The sequence below is a fragment of the Artibeus jamaicensis genome, unplaced genomic scaffold (genome assembly GCF_021234435.1).
Source record: "Artibeus jamaicensis isolate MK-2021 breed Jamaican fruit bat unplaced genomic scaffold, CSHL_Jam_final scaffold_474, whole genome shotgun sequence".
Taxonomy (NCBI): domain Eukaryota; kingdom Metazoa; phylum Chordata; class Mammalia; order Chiroptera; family Phyllostomidae; genus Artibeus; species Artibeus jamaicensis.
This window is the reverse complement of record NW_026522046.1, coordinates 50,233,827-50,252,405: the sequence shown is the minus strand read 5'-3', so window position 1 is coordinate 50,252,405 and position 18,579 is coordinate 50,233,827. Positions and strand designations below refer to the sequence as shown.

The 18,579-nt window shown below is 56.4% G+C and overlaps 1 protein-coding gene across 1 annotated transcript in view; it reads left to right on the top strand.

The window, feature by feature from the left end:
- The first annotated feature begins 11,791 nt into the window (after window positions 1–11,791).
- MAP3K7CL (MAP3K7 C-terminal like) overlaps window positions 11,792–18,579 on the top strand; it is a 31,072-nt gene continuing 24,284 nt past the window's right edge. The window contains exons 1-2 of the mRNA XM_037161431.2: window positions 11,792–12,087; window positions 13,874–13,982. Of these exons, the coding sequence (XP_037017326.1) occupies window positions 13,913–13,982 (70 nt within the window). The 5' untranslated portion in view covers window positions 11,792–12,087; window positions 13,874–13,912. The remainder of the gene's footprint in view (window positions 12,088–13,873; window positions 13,983–18,579) is intronic.

The window sequence follows — 18,579 nt, the reverse complement described above, 5'->3', positions numbered from 1 at the left end:
GGGCTGACTGCTAAGAGGAGGAGGTGGCTGGCGCTCAGATTCTGATATGGGACGAATTCTGCTTACAGAAAACTGGCCTGAAACTGGAGAGTGAGCTCTCAGGAGGGGCCGGAACAGCGTGGGAAGTGCTGGTGGCCTGTGTAGGAGCGGTTTCCTCTCTGGTCACTGTTCTGCTCAGACTGCACAGTGGTCTGAGTTACTACAAAAGTCCACTTTCTTTGCAGTGATTGAGGGCAGGCATGTGACCCAGCTGTGGGGCAATCTGCTGAGGGCTCCTGGAAGTGGCGTTCCCCATCCCCACCTGGGCCTGGGAAGGTATCATGGTGGGACGTGGGGTGTGGGGCTCCAGCAGCCATCTTGAGACCATGAGGATATAAAGTTATGAGAACAACAGGGAAACTGATAAAAAGCCCTGACTTGGTTGAGCTATAAAATGAATCCATCCCGCTTCTGGACTTTTTGTTCCGTGAGAAGGTAATTGTCCATTGGTTAAGACATTTTTTATTGAGTATTCTCTAATGGCCAATGAATATGTCTCAGCCGATAGGGAAACTATTATTTGCCAGGCCCTGAGCTAGATTTCGTAATACTCATAACTACTGTACACAGGGTGGGTTGCTGTTATTTCTCTTTGGTTACAAGTAAGCCGAAGCTCAGAAGCACAAAGGTTTTGTCCGACGACCCTGGGACAGATGTCCTCGTACCTGTGTCTCAGTCAGAGGGCACACCCACAGGGCCGGCAGGACCTCGGGACAGCCACTTCTCTCCACAGGGGCTCGACCTTTGACTCCTGGCCCCCAGGAAGTCTTTCCTCTTTTTTTTAGTACTTGATCCTCAGCTGATGCAAGCCTTTTATTTCTGTTTGCCCATTGGACATGGGTCTGCTTTCGTTCACAGCTATAAAAGGCAGTGAGCGAGCAGCCCGCCTTTGATGTCTCCCTTCCGCTGAGACATCGCCAAGCTGCTGATTCGGTCCTCCCCACGCGGGCCCCTGGAGCCCCCTCCTGAAAGCTCTAATTCGGGGGCCAGAGCTGAGACAGCCCCGAAAGGGGCCCTGCTGGCCTGTCGTTTAAATAGCTGAGCCCCTGCCACGACCATTTGAAACCTCTCATCTTTCATTCGGCTAAGCGGTTCTTTTTTCACATTTGGCCTGTTTGTGAATGCGAAGTTGCCGTTTCTTTATCCACTGCAGTTCTGTGTCTATAAAAAGCACTGACCAAGGAGGAAGGAGTGGAATCCACATTCCTGCAGCCGTGACCTCAGCTGGGGCTGCAGAACCAGCTGGAGCTGGGCCCGTGGCTCCCATGGGTGCAGCCTCAAATCCCTGCTCCCGGGGCCCGCTCTTGGACCTTGGCAAGTTGCTTAACTGCTCTTGGCCTCAGTTTCCATACCTGTGAAATGGGGGTGATAACAGTTCTAACCTCACAGACAGGACCAGTTACAGAGTGTGCGGGGCCCCTTGTTCAAATTCCGGAAACGAAAATGCTGAGCGCCCGGTTCCAGCTTCAGGGCGAAGACACCGGAGTGTGGGTGCCGGTGTGGGGTCCGCACGAGCGCCGCTCGGTGCCGAGGACACTGGCCTTGGTCAGGACATTGTTTGAAGGTCAAGAGGTCCTGGTGCCTGGCACAGGTGCGATCCACGTGAATGCCGGTGAACTTTTTTAAAAAAGACCAGTCACCTGGGAACTGAAGAGGCTGTCGGTAGCTCAGGGGACGCAGGGCTCTGTCTGTCTGTGGCTCCTTGCACGGTGTGCGTGCGGACCTGCACGCTAGGCTTTCTCCGGGGCAGGCCTTTCGCCCAGTCAGCACTTTGAGAGGCTCCAAAGCCCCGAGCCGAGCCTTGTGTGCTGTTACCCGCTCTCTGTCTGTGGCGCTGCAGCTCCCTGGGGCCTCCGCCTGCGCCAGCCCTGCCCTCGGTCCGTTGGTCACAGGTTCTGACCTCACTCAGCCCTGTGACTTCAGGAGAGTCAAACAAATGACAGAACTTACAAGTGTCCATTTTTCAAATGAAAAAATGTTTTAATCCTCACCCAAGGATATGTGTATCGAATTCTTTAGAGAGAAACACAGACACATACACACTAATATGAGAGAGAGAGGCATCCATCACTCGCCTCCTGTACTTGCCTGACCGGGAATCGAACCTGCAACCACAGTTGTATGCAGACTTACAAGCACGGGTGTACAAGACGACACTCCAACCAACTGAGCCACCTGGTCAGGGCACAAGTGCACATTATTTTTAGGAGGCCAGTGCCTTACCCGTTAGGCCACTGGGGCTTCTGTTATTTTAAAAGGCAGACATAAGTGTAAGTGGTGCACGAGTTTCCTCGGGTTAGCCTGGGGGATGAGTTCCGTGATCTAAGAAAATCTGGCTCTGGGACCGGCCCATGCGAGCAGCAGGTCTTTGTGGCCGCCCTCGTGGGCGCACGGGCGGAGACCCACCAAGGGTTACTCTCTGCTTTGTGCCCTTACAGGATATCATTTAAAGCATCTCTGATCACTGACAGATACAATTATCTTGAAATCTGTGTTTGAAGAGCCAGATGGAGCACAAAAGACTATTCTGTCTATATTTTCATTAATTTTCTTTTACTTTCTCCTTAGTAAAAAGGGGATGTCATTCTTGCTCATTGTTAATTCAGACTCTGAATTTGGAAAGAGATTCTAAAGAAATGCTAATTAGGCTCTGCAGAGAGTTCTTTCACAAGTTGAATGTAAATAATTGCAGCCTTTGAAGCAGCAGGGAATAGCTGCAGTTAGCCCGGGGGCCTTTTCCAGCAGCGAGCTTTCCTCAAGTTCAGGGATGTTTTCCTGACAGATAAGTAATGTCTGTTTCTACCGGCACAGCCAAAAAGGACCGTCAGTCTCGACTTGTCTGGTCTGTGGTTGTGTTCACCCTGAACGAGGCTTTTCGCTGCTTGAGGAGTATGTGTGACCTCTGTCCGAACTATTAGTGGATTTAATGTCGTCTCAGCTCTGGAGAGGGGAGAACTGCCTGTCCTTATTCACCAGATTCTCCTGTTCCGGGAAAAAGGCCGTTTCCGTCTGCAGACTCTTCTAGGAAACCTTCCTTCGCATTTAGCCGCGGCGCTGGTGGGAAGCTGTGCCCATCCTCCTGATGGAGTTAACACCCTATTTCTGTATTTCAGTTGAGTGGCTGGGCAGCCACCCTTTCGTGGTTAATGCTGTATTTTCATGATGTATTTCTAAGGGGTGGGCGGACACCTGCGCAGCTCCCCTGCGGTTCGAGTGCGACCTCGGCCCGAGCACCCACGGAACGGAACGCTCTTTGTGCCGGCAGCTCCCGTGGGCTGAAGCACCTCAGCTAAAAAAAGGGACGCAGACAGGTGCCTCCGGAGGCCTCGGCAATCAGTCATTTCTGTGCGCGCACAGGCGAGGTCGCCCAGCGTCTAAACGAGGACGGGCACTTGTGTGCTCGCAGGAGGAGGCCCCGCCTGGTGACTCTGTCCTGCTATTTCAGGGTGTGACGGCTTAATTTGAAAAATGCCTTGATGAGCAAAACACGATCTCTTCCTCGTCACTTTTCTGGATGCCCTTGGGTTTCATAGTACAACCAGGGGCTGAATGGGTTTCGCTTGGGCACGGAAGGCCCAGTGACTGAGCGGCTCTGGCGTGGAATGGTGGGTGTGGTCGGTCACCGGCTTTCGAGGGGAAAAGGAATCAGAATTATCTTCGTTCTGTTCTTTTCTTGCCGTTTGCTGTAGAGTGTATTTTGGGGTTTATTACAAACCCGTGGACTCTTTGCTGAATCAAAACTGGGGGAGGATCCTGAGGATAATTTTTTCACTTTGGTGCTGCTCCACCTCCCACAACGAAAAGCTTTAGACGTCTAAAGGATTTTGAGACCATCGGTCTGACGTCTGTGCCTTCCAGCGCAGGGAGCTGGGGCCCAGAGGCGCCCACAGGACAGGACGGGCCCACGCAGCTCGGCCCCACATGGGGTGTGGGGGTCTTGTCCCCGTGCTCTTGTGTCAATGGCTTTTTCACAGGAAGGCGACTTGCAACATCTCAGTCCCCACATCTGTGTTGGCGCTTTTGACCCAACCTCTGAAAACACTGAACATTTGCAACCTGACAGCCAAACAGAGAAGTGTGAGTTGGTAACTTGATTAATTAAATACCAGCCTGTGACCAACAACCAGCTTCCACACCAGTGTCAGTGAAAGAAGTTTGAAACCTAAAGGGAGGTTTTTTTTTCCCCTTAAGGTCTTATTTATTTTTTAGAGAGAAGGGGAGGGAGGGAGAAAGAGAGGGAGAGAAACGTCAATGTCTGGTTTTCCTCTCGTGCGTCCCCCACTGGGGACCTGACCTGCAACCCAGGCATGTGCCAGGACTGGGAATCGAACCAGCAACCCTTTGGTTCGCAGCCTGTGCTCACTCCACTGAGCTACACGAGCCAGGGCCTAAAGGGAGTTTTGAAGACTTTGAGCCAAGGTTGAGGGGCGAGTTCTGGAAGCAGAACCTCCCAGGAGTGCGGCTGCGGTCGGAGGACAGGCCGCTCGGCGGGTTTGCACGCGGAGAAGGCTGGCGGAGACGCAGGCAGCCCACGGTGTTTGCGTTCGGGGCGGGAGGTGGCCACGTGCCGGCTGAGCGGTACAGCGGAGACACGGGCCTGTGCACCCGGTGGGTGTGTTCTACAGGTGCAGTGACGTAGAGACGTGAGTGACCGGCCGCCTCAGGGACGCTGGGTCCCAGGGCTGTAGCCTCGGGGTCCAGACGGGAGCTGCTCCCACAGTTTGTGTTATTCTGTTTGCATAAAGACAGTGGATGGGGCTCGCTCAAGGTAAACACCGAGCGGTCACATAGGCCTTAGCACGGGACTCCCTCCGTCACCTCCGTCTGGAGTGGCTGCTCCCAGGCGCTGAGCTTGCCTGCTGTCCGCAGCCTCCTTTGTGCTCACCGGCGGCTTCTGACTTGGAGGGACTCTGCAAGCCTCCCTGTCGTTGGTCTCTGTGATGCGGTTTAGGAACAGTGGTGCCCGCTGGGTCGCCTCTGTGGTCCCCACAACCAGCTTTGGGACCAGGGTCACCACTTCTTCACATCTTGTAAACACACGGCCCCAGAAGCATTGGGGCACAACGTGGTGTGCACTGGTTCCCTGGCAGCTGGGGCGTGCCGCTCAGAACTCGCACCGGGTTGACACAGCTTTATCAACCCCCTTTGCTCTCTGGGCCGCTCTGCTCTGGCCTGAAGGGCGCTGGCCCCTAGGGGAGCGGCCCGAGCTGGACACTGAGCAGGTGTTCTGCAAACACACCTTGCAGGGTGGGGTGGGGGCTCAGTTCCTGTGGTCGGACCTGTGGCTCTGTGGCTACTGGTTCTCCACAAAAGCAGGTCTAAAGTTAGAGGGTTGTCTTGGAGCCAAGGCTAACAGGAGACCAAGTTAGAGAAGCTGGCGAAGTGAACCAAGGTCTCTGACGTTGCTGGTGTTTCCGTGTCCTTCCCCGCCACGCAGCCCTGTTCCGGGTGCAGTTCACTTCCGGAAGCACTGAGTGACTCCACCTGTGGACCGGGCCCACGGGCCGGGAGGGCCAACCTGGACTCAGACCAAGAGCTTCAGTGGGGAGTGAGCAGGGGCTTCGGGAGCGCATGAGGAGGTGACCGCCGGGACGGCCCCCACACGCAAAGGGACACGCTGCCCCAAGGCCCTGGTGTCGGGCACCAGCGCGGGTCCCTGCGGGGAAGGCCAGCAGCTGGGCTCGGGCTGTGAGGGGCCGTGTGTGCAAGCGTCGTCCTCTGGACGAGGGGTCGGCACGTGGTCTGTGCTCGTTTTCATGTGGCCCTCGGCTCACCCACAGGTTAGTTACCAGGGCGCCCAGCAGGGCCACGACCGCCCCACCCATCTTCTTCATTCCTAGATGACTGGGCAGGTCTTCACCTCCCGCTCCCACGAGATGTGCCCACACTATAATCTCTCGCTTGCTTTGGTCTGGGCCATTGGCTCCCCACCATGGAGGGTGGGGATGTGGCCCTTCCCGCCTGCACCCCTCCCCCACAAGCACCGTTCCCGTGGCACCTCTGTTCAGTCCCTCGTTTTAGTGAGATGCACAGTCGGTACATCGCCGAGGCCCTGTAATGCTGGTCTCGGCCCCGGCAAATAGCCCACCACAGTTTCTCTCACTTTGATATAGTCGCCCGGAGCTCCCTGATTTGTCTGTTAGCCGTTCTGTTTCATGTACTTGTCTACACTCTTCTGCCAACTGTCCAAGTCTCTTCTCATTTGGTCCAATGAAGCCTCTCCACTTACGTCCCTAAGGAGCCCATCCTGTGGCCCGTGGACACGCTTCCGTGGGGACCAGAGGTGGCTGCCTCTCCTCGTGGCCCAGGGCCACTCTTGGTCTCCTCCGCTGTGGTCTGAGGGCTGGTTTGCCTCTCATGTCGAACTGTCTGTCTCCTGCGTCCAGGACTTTTTCTTTCTGGATTCACGCCAGTTGCTTTCCGAGAAATGAACACAGGATGTCAATACTTTCTAAGACCTTGATCCTCAGACTTGGCTGATAGTTTGGTCAGGTATGGAATTCTGGGTTGAAAATACTTTTTCCTGCAGAATAATGACGACCGGCCCCCCTTCCTCGTGGTTTCCGGTGTGTTTTCTGAGAACTCCCCACGCATTTCTGGCTACTGATTCCTTTAGTTTTTCTCCTCCTATGTGGCATGTGATCTGTTTTGATTCTCACTTTTCTCTGCTTTAAGATTCTTCTTTTCTTTCTGGTCTATAATCCCTTCTTTACACTCATCTGCTTTCTAGGTCATGAAATTTGTCTTTTCCCAACTTCTCCCTCCTTGTGGATTTATGCCTAAAAGCAAAACAGAACCAACAAACCCCAAAACCAACGACAACCACCAAGCTTTCCCGTCATTTCAGTCGGGTTTCAGGGGTAGACAGTGAGGAGGCGCCGTCTCTGCCGGAGGCTCCTGCGTGTTGCTGGGGACTAAGGCCACGCACTCACGGGTGCTCCCCAGGGCACTCGGACGCTGTGCAGCCACCGAGGGCCCCGCACCCCTGGCCTGACTTCGTGGGTGGCCCTTGCAGGCCTCGCCGTCCAAATGCTTCCAGTCCTGCCCACAACACAGACCTGGAGCTCCGGCTTGGCCAGCGACGGCCACACTCCGGGCTTCAGAGAGGTAGCCCTCTCTGTGCTTCGGGCTTGTGAAGTCGGTGACCTGTGAGTTCAGGCAGTGAGTGGGCGTTTCCTGGGGAGACTCCATCTGAGAACGGAGAACTGCTGACCCAGAAGGTGCAGAAAGACCACCCCCTGATGTCTTTGCGCCTCTGGGTGGACCCCCCGGGAACCAGAGGCACCCGGGTTTTGTGGTTACAGGAGCCAGTGGACACATGCCCTTGGATACTGGAGCTGATGTTCGGCTGGACGACTCCTGCAGCTACAAGAGCCCTAGTTCGGGGCCGAGACTTATTTCGTCCTTCCCTTCATTCCCGTGGGGGGTGTGACTGGCATCCGGTCCCCTCCTGCAGGGGTTTCAGAGGAAAGACCCACACCGGAAGGACAGATGCCCACAGCACGTGACAGACCACACAGGTCAGTGTTTGGGATTTTGAGAAACAATGCAAAGAGTTTTCTTAATAATTTCAGTAACGTTAGGGCCTGAAAACTGAAGCTCATTTGGGAAATGTCTGAAAGGCATCAGGACACGTGTACTCGGGCCTGATTTTGACAGGCGTGCGTCAGGGTCTCGTGGTGAAGGAGGAGGCACATGTCAGAGACCAGCATCTACGCACCCCAGGCGCCGGCACGGTCTTCACCACGTGGGCTCGTTGTGCGGAGGCCACGTCATGGCGCCCGTCACGCACGGGGCCTAAGCGCGTCCCAGCGGCCGACCCCGAGCAGCCCAGCTCCCACACCTGCCCAGCCGCCCCTCTTTTATAAACGCAGTTTCCTGGAGTCCATCCGTCCATTTATACGTCGCCTGCTGCTGCGTTTCTCAACAGCAGTGGCAGCAACGGCAGTTGTGACAAGGGCTCTGGCCCGGGAAGCCTCGCGTGCGCCCCGAGAGGTCGCTGTCATCCCAGAGGAAGACACGGAGGCTCGGAGGTCCGAGGGTCTGGTCTGCACTCACGCAGAGTTTGGAAGCAGAGTCCCGGTTCGTACCCGGCTTTTTCTCTTTTCACACCTTTGGGTGTGGTTCTCCCGCTATTTTTGCCCTCGGGCCAATCATTTCTACCTACGTAGGAATCATTCCCTCCTACCTGTAGGAAGCTCATCGTCTTCCCGCGTTGCTGCAAGCACTTTACTCTGGTCCTTCAACCTCCATGTTCGTCTTTGTCAATAAAGTTTTGCTGCGGCACAGCCACGCCCCCCGTTTCCTGTGTCTGTAAACAGCTGGAGCTCACCCACTGCTGTGCTGCCCTGGGGGAGATCAGTTCCCGCACAGCTGGTAATGGGCTCGGACGAGTGAAATACTCGTCTTCTGGCTCTTTCCAGAAAAAACCGACTCATGACCACAGGGAGGCTGATCAGCTCGCCACTGTGGACTGGCTCTGTCTCGGAGACTGTGTGCTGCGTGGGTCACGGAGCAGGGGACCGAACTGGAAGGAGCTGGTGGCCGTGTCTTTGTGCCATTCTCCAAGCGCTACGCACAGACCTCGGTGTTTCCGTGCGAGTTTACAAAACCGCAGACCCCCGGCTCCACAGAGGCCCTGCCCTGGCAAAGCCTGGTGTGACCAAGGGGCCCGAACCCAGGATGGGGGCCAATTTGGGGAACACCAGCCCAGAGCAAACCAAGTCTCCCCAGAATGCTTGTTGGGTCAGCGAGGTTGCGTCAGCGCTGACCACAGGCTGCGCCCTGAGCTGCCGTGAGTCTGTCTTTCATCATCTGAACAGCTCCTTGGTCCCAGGAAAACCAGGTCTACACAGCAGTGACATTGCACTTACTGGGAAGAAGGAAAAAGTGGGAATGAGACATGCTGTCAGTCTGTCAGTGGTCTGATGGACACACGGCTCTTTCTGGGTTGAATCACTGTGATTCTATTGAGTTCTCTGAGTGCCATGTGGTTATTTTGGGTCACAGTTCTGGAAGGGGACTTCGCTTGGGTTTCAGAGTTGTCACTTTGTTGAGAACGTTTAGCTAAAGAGCCAAGAAAATCCTCGCTGCCCCCGTGGGAACAGGAGGACTGGTGAGGATGAAGTGCTGTTTGGAAGCCTGGACTGCACACACTCGGACGGAGCACACGCAGCCCCTGCAGACACGTTCTTTCTGTCTGGTCGTTGCCAAATGACCCTTCAATGAGAGCTTTTCCTCCGTAGCCCTTCACCAGTGGGACCTGCGCCGCAGCACTGTGATGTCACCTTCACTGTCACGAGGACACGGCATCACTGACACAGCAGTCTGTGCCCCAGGCTGTCCAGGGGACATCAGGGACCCAGGTGAGGTCCAGGCTGAGTCAGTCAGCTGCTGTCCTTGGTCTCCCACGAGGTGATGGCCCCCTCTGTGCTCCGTGTGTGGTGGCCCCTTCCCACCTCAGGGGTCCCCAAGGGCTTTGGGGTCCTGGGTGGTGGAGGGAAGTGCTGCCTCCTTCCAGGTCTTCCTGTTCCAAGGGGTCCGTTTCGCTGGACTCCAGATGCTTCCAGCCACTGATCCCATTGGCAACGTCGGTGTCAGCACCAGCTTTTCTGAAGCCGGGCGCAGGGGCTGACTTGGGACCCAGGGCTACTCGGCTGCACGCAGCTGTCCCCACACCCAGGACGCCTGTGCTGGTTGCCTGGCGGGGTCTGTCGTAAAGATGGCCGGGGTCAGACGACCCTGGAGGCCAGACTACCGAGAGAGTTGTCCTGGCTCTGCTCTGAGCCGAGAGCTGAGAGCCAGGCCTGCTGTTTGGGAAAGAAACGAGTGAGCTCTTTCCCCCAGTGGCCGCCCGGCGTGGCCAGGGCGGCTCCAGCCTGTCCTGTGGTCGCCTGCATCCCAGCCTCTCGTCTGTGCGGTGGGGGGGACAGGTGGTGGGGGCCCGGGCTCCCTGCCAGGTCACTCGGAAACTGCAGTCGAGACAGCAGGTGAGACTCTTTTGCATACGTAAGGGGATATTGTGAACTATAAAATAAAATCCCACAGTAATAATTCCCGGAAAGGTTTTCTGTCACAAGGCGAAGAGGTCCGTCGGCGAGTGATCTAATCTTCTGAATCTACGCGCTGACTGCATATCATAAATTAGCTTTTCAGTCTGGCTCTAGGAAATCTGCTAAGTTCTTTTTTTTCCTAAGATTAAAAAAATTTATTAACAGAGGGGTAGGGATGGAGAGAGGGAAACATCAATGTGTGGTGGCCTCTCCTGCTCCCCCCACTGGGGACTCAGCCCACAACCCACCCAGGCATGTGCCCTGACTGGGAATCGAACCGGCGACCCTTTGGTTCGCAGGCCAGTTCTCAGTGCACTGAGCTGCACCAGCCAGGGCCTGCTAAGTTCTTTTACTTATTTGTTTGACATTTGTTTGGGTGGTTTTAGGGTTACTGGTTAACGAAATGAGTAAAGCATGGAGTTTCCATATACTCCCTCCCCCAAATGTCTCCTGTCATGAACACTGGGCATTTGTTACAGTTGAGCTGATGGGGACACATCACCACTAACTAAGCGTCGCAGTTCGCATGGGGCTCACCCTTGGTGGCGTACGTCCTCTGGGTTTGACCGATGAGCAGTGTCACTGCCCTGCCCTCCCCCTCCCGCTGGACTCCTGGCGACCGGGGGTCTTTGCACCATCTCCGGGCTTTGCCTATTCCAGAATGTTCTGCGGGTGGAATTGCACGGCCTCTGGCGTTGGCTTCCTTCACTGAGCACCACACACCGCCGCTTCCTCCGTGTCTGTCTGTGGCTGGGGCGCTCTTCTCATCGCCCAACAGCGCTGCCCGTCTGGATGGACCACGGGCTGTGTTTCCATCACCTTCTGAAGGACGGCTCAGCCCCCTCCAAATGTCGGCGACTATGGACGGAGAGGCCCTGGGCTTCCACGTGCAGGTGTGTGTGTGGACACGGGCGCCCACCCCCCTCGGTGCGCGCCCCTGACTGCCGGTCGAGTGAGGGGCTGCCAGACTGTCTTCAGAGTCTCTGGCCGCCCCGTGTCCTCCCAGGGCTGGGCAGTGGCGTCTCCCTGTTTTAATTTGCAGTCACCTAAGAACACGTGGTGTTTGCCATCTCTGCACCTGACGATGGGGCACCTGTTAGATCTTTTGCCCATTTAACAGTTGGGGCGGATGCGCTCCCGGGGTGGGGTTTCAGGGCTCTGTGGTCTGGAAGCCCGGCTCCCACCGGAGGCACCTCCCCAAAGGGTCCTCCCCAGCCTGCGGCTTGCCTTTGCAATGCCTCCCTGCATTTTTATCTTTCCTTGTGCAACCTCACTGTCCCCGTCCAGCCGGGCTAAAGTACTGTGGATGTTCAGGTTCGTGGCTGTTAAAGTGCTGACACCCCCTGCCCATGCACCATGGGTGCATTCTGCAGTTGGTGGCACCTCTAAATGGGAGCCAGTCACCAACGCTTAACCTCCAACCTTGCATTCTTCCTGGGGATTGTCGCTGTTGTCATCGGTGCACCGGCTTGTGGCCCGTTGAGCTGGCCGGGTGTCCCAGAGCCGATCGAGTGGCATTTCTGCTGACTGGGGTCAGCTGTGTTTGCCAGTTCGCTGGAATAGCCAGACACTGGTCAGGTCAGGCCGAAGACATTCCTGCCGTGTGAAGCAAGCCTGCTCGTATTTTCGGTTTGCCAGGACTGATGAATTAGAGTGTTTGGACTCCCCACGGCTCGCTGTTCATCAATGCCTCTGACAGGAGGAGGGCTTCTCTCGCTCCTGCTTTTTCTAGAAGCATGACCACATCCCGGCTGTTGCAGAGGCGAGGACAGGAGAGGGTGGCAGTGGGAAGTGGAACAGGAGGCCCGTGGGACGCGGGTCTGGGGACAGCAGGTAGTGGAGCCGGCCCGACAGCTGTCACTGCCCCTCAGAGAGTCAGTGGCCGCCACGCGGCAGGTGCAGCCGTCTCCGACTGAGCCTCTGCCTCGCAGTGAGGACGACCAGCCAAGGCCGTGCTGGCCCCGATCACACTCGGGCGCACACTCCACCGAGTGAGGTAAGGAACAGGTGTGCGCCCGCCTAGCCGCACGGGCTGCAGGCGCTTAACCACGGCTCGGCCGCAGCCCGGGGAGGGTGGGGGGGCTCGGTGCTGTCGGGCTCTGCAGTCGGCGCCGGGGGGACTCCAGACCCGCCCGCCCCGGCCCCTGCCACCCTTTCCAGGCACACAGATGCCGCAGTGCACAGGGGAGCGTTTCTGCCACTCCCGTTGCTGTGTTCGGAGACCCCCCAGAGTCCCGGAGGCAGGTGGTCCCTTCTGCGTCCCGTTTCCCGTGGCCGGGGAGCCAAGAGCCTCCACCAAGCTGGAGCCCAGCTCTGTGCCCTCAGACAGTTGGTACTCGGTTTGCTGATGGCACCGTGTGTGACCATAAGGCTTTTTCTTTTTGCGACAGTGTTAAGGGATTTTTACTGTTTCTTTTGCTAAATTTGAGACAGCTTTTTCTATTCCCTGGGGACAGGTGGTTCTAAGCAGATGGGGCTGCACTGAAATGCTCGTGGGGGCCGAGAGGAGCGGGTCCTGGGTTGAGGAACAGCAGTTCATGGGAACCCTTCTCTTAAGTTGGATGCTCCGTGTTCCCACCCTCTCCTCACTCAGAAGGACGCGCCTCAGGGTGCAGCGGGGCGGCGGCCGGCCACAGTGGGGAGCCGGCGGGCCGACCAGCGTCCTCACTGGGTGCTGAGTGGCTGCCGTCCCCCCACAGCTGAAATGAGTGTTGTACGTGAGCCCGATTACTTTCCACCGCAGGAGATGAGTCCATACGCACTCCGCCTGAACACACATGTGCACATACATGCGTTCGCCTCGCTGCTATAAATAACTGTACAAACAAAACCCAGTGTTCTGCACACTATTTTTAGATGGAGAGAAGTTATGGGAAAGATTCAGGGACCTTCTTGTGAGAAAACATCTCGCTGAGGCCGTTCCCAGGGACTCACTAAAGATGGCAAAACAGACGAGTTGTATTTTGCCATTTTTAGAGATGTTTTCCTTAAAATATCATTGAGAGCTTTTGGTTTACTGTCTACATGAGAATGAAAGTAGCGGGTTTAGGGAAACATGGCTAAAAATAGAGAATTTAAATAGATGTATTTAAATAACAAGGATATATTTATAACAATATCTTTTCCTAGGGAACAAAAATTATCATATATCTTGGTTTAAATGATTTGGGCTAAATTATCTTATTATAACAAAGAAATATTTGTGTTTTGGCCCACCAACCCATGTTATCCATAGGATATGCTCTCATTCATTCTACCTGCGTTCATTAATTAAACGGTAATTTAATAGACGAGGTTGAGTGTGGACAGCATGTTTTCGAGCTTTGTCTTCCGCTTGGACTCATATCACCCGTTCTCAAGACCTGCAGCCTCAGAGGCGTTGGCGGGTTTACAGGAAGTTAACGGGATAGGTAAGCGCACATTCGTGCTGTGACTGGGATCCTCGAAGGAGTCTTTGGTGTCCTTCAGACGGCCCCACGCTCCTCGGCGTTAACCACCCCAGATCCGTAACTCACGTCCAGTTCGGGCTTCCGAGCTCACCCGGCCGCATGAGCGGGACAGGCGGCCCCAGTCGGAAACTAGACCCTGAAGGGCCAGGGTCTGACGGGCCAGTGGGAGGGACCGAAAAACCCCTGTACCTGCCACTCCAGGTGTATGGTCCCAAAGCGACGGTCTTGTCAGTGGGGATCTTAAGCAGGCGGTGAGCGGGGAGCCGGTGGCCTGGTTCCAGGTCCTAGGGGGGCGGGAGGGGTGGGTAGTGACGCTGCCTCTTGTCCCCGCAGCTGGAAGACCCGGGGGACGGCCGCCGCCCCGGCGCCCACATGATCAGAGCCGCCAGGGTGCCTGCGGACCGGCCAGTGCGCATTGCCTTCAGCCTCGACGGCGCCCCAGGTACCTTCTGCAGGGCGGGGAGGGGGGCGCGTGTGGGGGCCTGCAGGGATTCATTCGGTGGTGCTGCCTGGGGCTTCCAGATGCGCCTCCGCCGCTGCTCCCCCACCCCCTTCGTTGGTCATTTTTGCCCATTTCAGCTTTTGTTCTGAAGCCCGTGGGCTGCACCCGGGTCTCATGGTGGCGAAGCAGGCCTCGGTTAGAGCGTCAGGAGGAAACTGTGGGGAGAGCAGGCTGCACACCCGGGGCGGCAGCGGCTCCTGCAGCCCAGCTGCCCTGCGGGCTGGTGCCCAGGGACGGGAGGCCACTTGTGATGGCAGGCCCCTCGCAGGCTCTCGGAGTCGCAGCCCTGTGACAGGGGCCCCGGGGTGCGGGCGGCCACACAGGGAACCTCGGCCCTCTTCCCTCACCAGAGGTCATCTGTGAATGTGCCTCAGCAGGTGCTCAAACTGCACTGCCCACTGCCGCTGACATCTCGGGGCTTTTGAGGGCTGATCTGACCCCGTCGGTCATCTATACCTGTCTGTCGTCTGTCATCCATCCTTCCTCCTGCCACACCCACGCGCAGGCGTTGCTTCACAGCCCTGAAGGGAAAGGGACGGGTTCAGGTTCCTGCCCCCACACAGCCACGCGAGGCCTGCGCCCAGGGAAGCCTGACAGGACCAGGCTGTGCTGTGTCAGTGATCGTGGCGGTGACAGTGATTGTGGCGGGTTCTGCAGCCAGGGACACCTGCCTCGTCCCCACCTGGCCTTTCCACAGCGGCTCTCGCCCCACCTGCCCACTCCTGCCCGAGCATGTGTCCCCAGTGTGTCCCCTTCGAGGACAGGAGTGAAGGGCACCCTCCCAGCAGGCGACCCCCCCATCACCACAGGGAAATGACGACTGGCGTCAGCTGCGCTTGTCTTTGGCGTCAGGGGTTCTCGTAAGTGGGTGTCCACGTTCCCGCCTCGCAGAGGCTGAGGCTCAGATCAGGAGCACCTGGCGCGTCCTGCAGGTGCAGGCCACGCGCTCCGGGAAAACGGCCCGGACGTCTACAGGAAACGGGACCACTGAAGCGGTCGTCTGGGGAGTGGCTTTGCCCCGTGGCATTTGTTGTTGAGCAGTGAGTGGAGTCCGTGAGAAAGGGGCTCCTTTTTGCCTGCGGGTGCCGAGTCGTTCACGTCTCGGGGTCCCCCAGGCGTGTCCGCGCGGACGGTCCGTTTCCGCGAACTTCTCGGAGGTGATCTGGGACGGAGGTCGACAAGACCTTTAGCGCCAGCAAGGCGTGGGCGCTACTCCTATTTCCATCACTGTTTGCACGACCTTGCGTAAGTTGCCAACTCGGCTGAACTGCAGTTTCCCACAAGATGTGGAAGGTCATTCGCAGGGTCACCCAGGAGTCAGAGACAGCCCTCGACAGAGACTGAGCGTCAGGGGGCTCCTGTGTCCTCCGCACCTCACACTTCTGCTCGAGGGCGAGACAGACTCGGCAGTGCAGTGACCAGCGAGAGTTAGGGACTGGTCACGCAGCCGTGCCTGGCCTGGGGGTGTCCCTGCTTCTCCTCTTACCCTCCGCGCTCTGAACTTGACTCAGCCCCTGTGCCCCCAGACTCCTCCTGCCGGAGGTGGGTGAGGTGCGCAAAAGAGGGTGCGGTGGGTTCCTGCTGTGGTTTCGTAAGGTAGAGAATTCGGGGGAAGGGGTGTGACATGCGCAGCAGACGCCACGGCTTCTTGGGGACACGGTAGTCGGCCCGGGCCTGAGGATGGGAAGGGAGTTGGAAGGCAGTGCAGGGACCGCGCCCTTGCTGGGCACCCCGCCCTCCAAACACAAAGCACGGGCACAACCTGAGTCAGGAAGAGCACGATACAGTCCCCTCGTTCGCTCGCCTCCTCAACCGGAGCGGAGGCCTGGACTGAGAGGCAGCTGCCGGCCCCGCACAGGGCCCCCGCCGGCCCAGACGGCAGTGCACTGGCGTTACCCAGCCGGTCTCAGATGCTCTGCAGCGGAGCTGGGACCCGATTAAAGCAGTCAGTGTGACGGCTCTCGAGCAAGGGAGCCAAGGGAGCCGTGTGATGCAGGTTGGTGGAGTGTTCTGGAACACGGAGAGAAGACCTGGGACAGGCTTTCTGTGACGGCGCAGGGACAGCGCGGTGCAGCCTGGGACGAGGAGGCCCCAGTCTCAGACCGTCCCTCGGAGATGGGGAGTCGGTCACTAGTCCCGAGACCAGAATGAGCCCTGAGGCTCCAGACAGACCATGATCTCCTCCAGGGTCTGAAATAAGGAAAGAAGGAAGTTGTTAGGGGACAGAAAAAGTCCTTTGTAATAAGTCACTACTTCTAGCCCAACATCAGAAACCTTCATTAAGGAGCCTGTGGCTGCTTTGCGTGTCCGTAATAAACCGGTGGTATGACGTCCGTGCTGGGTATTCTAAAGAGTTACCTTTCTAAGCTGGGACTTTCATGGGTTAGTTTTCCCAACAGAAAATGTGCAGAAGACGCATGGGAACCCGCATCCTGGGCTCCTTCTCCACCCAGAGGGGCTGAGGCTGCGCTGCCCCGAGGATTCCGTGTTTATTGCTTGAGTTTTCTTCATCTCCACTAAAACCTGGCATACTTGCGTGTAACTTACACCTTTGCGTTGGGGTTCTTTTTTTTAAAGTTTTCGGTTTTTATCCAGAAAAGGTCAAGGATACTAATATGAGCCCGAGCTGGTGGCTTTCAACATTTTGCTTTAAAAAAAATCTTGCAAGCTGTCAGGATTTTTCATAGCTAGGCATAAATTAATCACAAGACATTCAGCTTAAAAAAACCCAAGACCCATTTGGTTGGTGTCTGTTTTCAGAAATACTATTTTCTCCTCACACACAGGGTAGCTGTGCGTGGCCGTGGCAGCTGTGTGTTGCAGCGGAGAGAACTGCCCCTGAGTCTGATTCAGCTGGGTTTGTGTGCATGGCCTTCTGTGTCACGTGACAAACGGGCTCTTGGCGAGACTGGGAAGCAGGTGCCGTGGCTCTTGCCATTGACCCCTGCCTTCACCTTTTCCTGCCTTTGGAACATTTTGGCTTTATTTCCGTCTCCTCCCCTGGGCCCCAGGATCCAGGGCTTCTTCATCTGGGACCCTGGGACACCTCATTCTCACCATGCAACAAACGACTAGGGAGGTGTAGGTTTTACCTCCCTCCCACTTTTGTGAATTTGCACATTCACAGGGGAATCAGTAGGGAGTCAAGGGATCGAGTCCCCACTGGACTTGTCAGTCAGCTTGTGGGGTGGCCTCTGGGGCACCAGGCCTGCGGGAGTGGGTTTGGGCCCTGTCCCCACTCTGACCCTGTGTCTGAAGCCACTCAGCTCACAGCAGCCATCGTCTGAGAAAACCCCTGACCCTTTACAGAGCAGAGTCAGGCGCCAGTGCGTGAGCTCAGCTACCAAATGCTGTGACATCAGGAACTCAGCAAGTGCAACCACCTTGCTTTTCAGATGCTGATTCTACGAAACACAACCGGAGTTATCGGTTGGACTCTATTGCTTAAGGCCTTGCAAAAGGCCAGCGAGGAAGCAGGTGCTTACTGAGGCTTAGGTGCTTTGAATCATATCATTTTATCAACTCAGTCCTGGCAGCAACTCAGAGGGAAGTGCTGACCACGCCCCTTTGTCCGTGGACCTCCGGCGAGGGAGGCTCAGCGGTGCCCCTCGTGGCCGATCGTGAACAGTGCCCAGACCGGGTCTGAAGCCAGGCCCTCTGTTCCCCACTTGGAGTCAGGGCCCCCGGGTGAAGGGGATACGGGGACAACCCAGGAGCTGAGTTTCCTGCTGGCCATGGGAGCGACAGGGACAGTGAGCACCGGCACGTCTGTGTGGGGCAGGAAGAGAAAAAGTAGGGACCAGTTTTGTCTGGTGGTAAATAGGCTTCCACAGGGCTCTTTCTGAAGGAGAACTGTCCGGGTGAGTGTTGTAAACTAAGTAAGTAAAAATACCCTTACAGGAGGAAAAACTGGTTAAGACTCACAAAACGAGAGCTACAAGAGTAGTGACTAGATGAGTTCTTCTGAGAAACACAAACCCTGCCCTGTGCGGAGAAGCACCATTTGGCCTGTGGGACGGGCGATCTCGCTGGCCTGGCGGTTCGGGTCTGGGTGACGCGGTGATTAACATTGATCATGAGGAGTTGGCTACCTGCCCGGTGTCTCACCAAATCTCTACCTGTGTCCACATTTGTACCCGCATCTATACTTTTAATTTTATGGCCGAGAAAGTCTAGTGTGGTTAAAGGGTCACACCTCTAATGCCTGGTAAGCAGGAAACCGAGAGGGAAAAAGCTTCTGATGATTCAAAACGATGCTCTAAGGAGAAGCCAGGTGTCCAGACGTTTTCTTAGAGTTCTTTCACAAATTGTTAACATGGATTGGCAGCCTTACATCACTTCTGGTATTTCTAGAAATAAAACATTACTCTGGATTTAGATTTCCAATGCAAGTGCTCCAGGCCCCTTCGTGCGTAAGTTCATTTGGGGGCAGTGTTTCCCAGAGAGAGTTTGCTTGGCTAGGAAAGTGGACGGGAGCGGTTTTGATGTGGACGTTGAGATGAAAAGGGCCCCGAGCTGGAGGCTGCGCCAGGGCGGC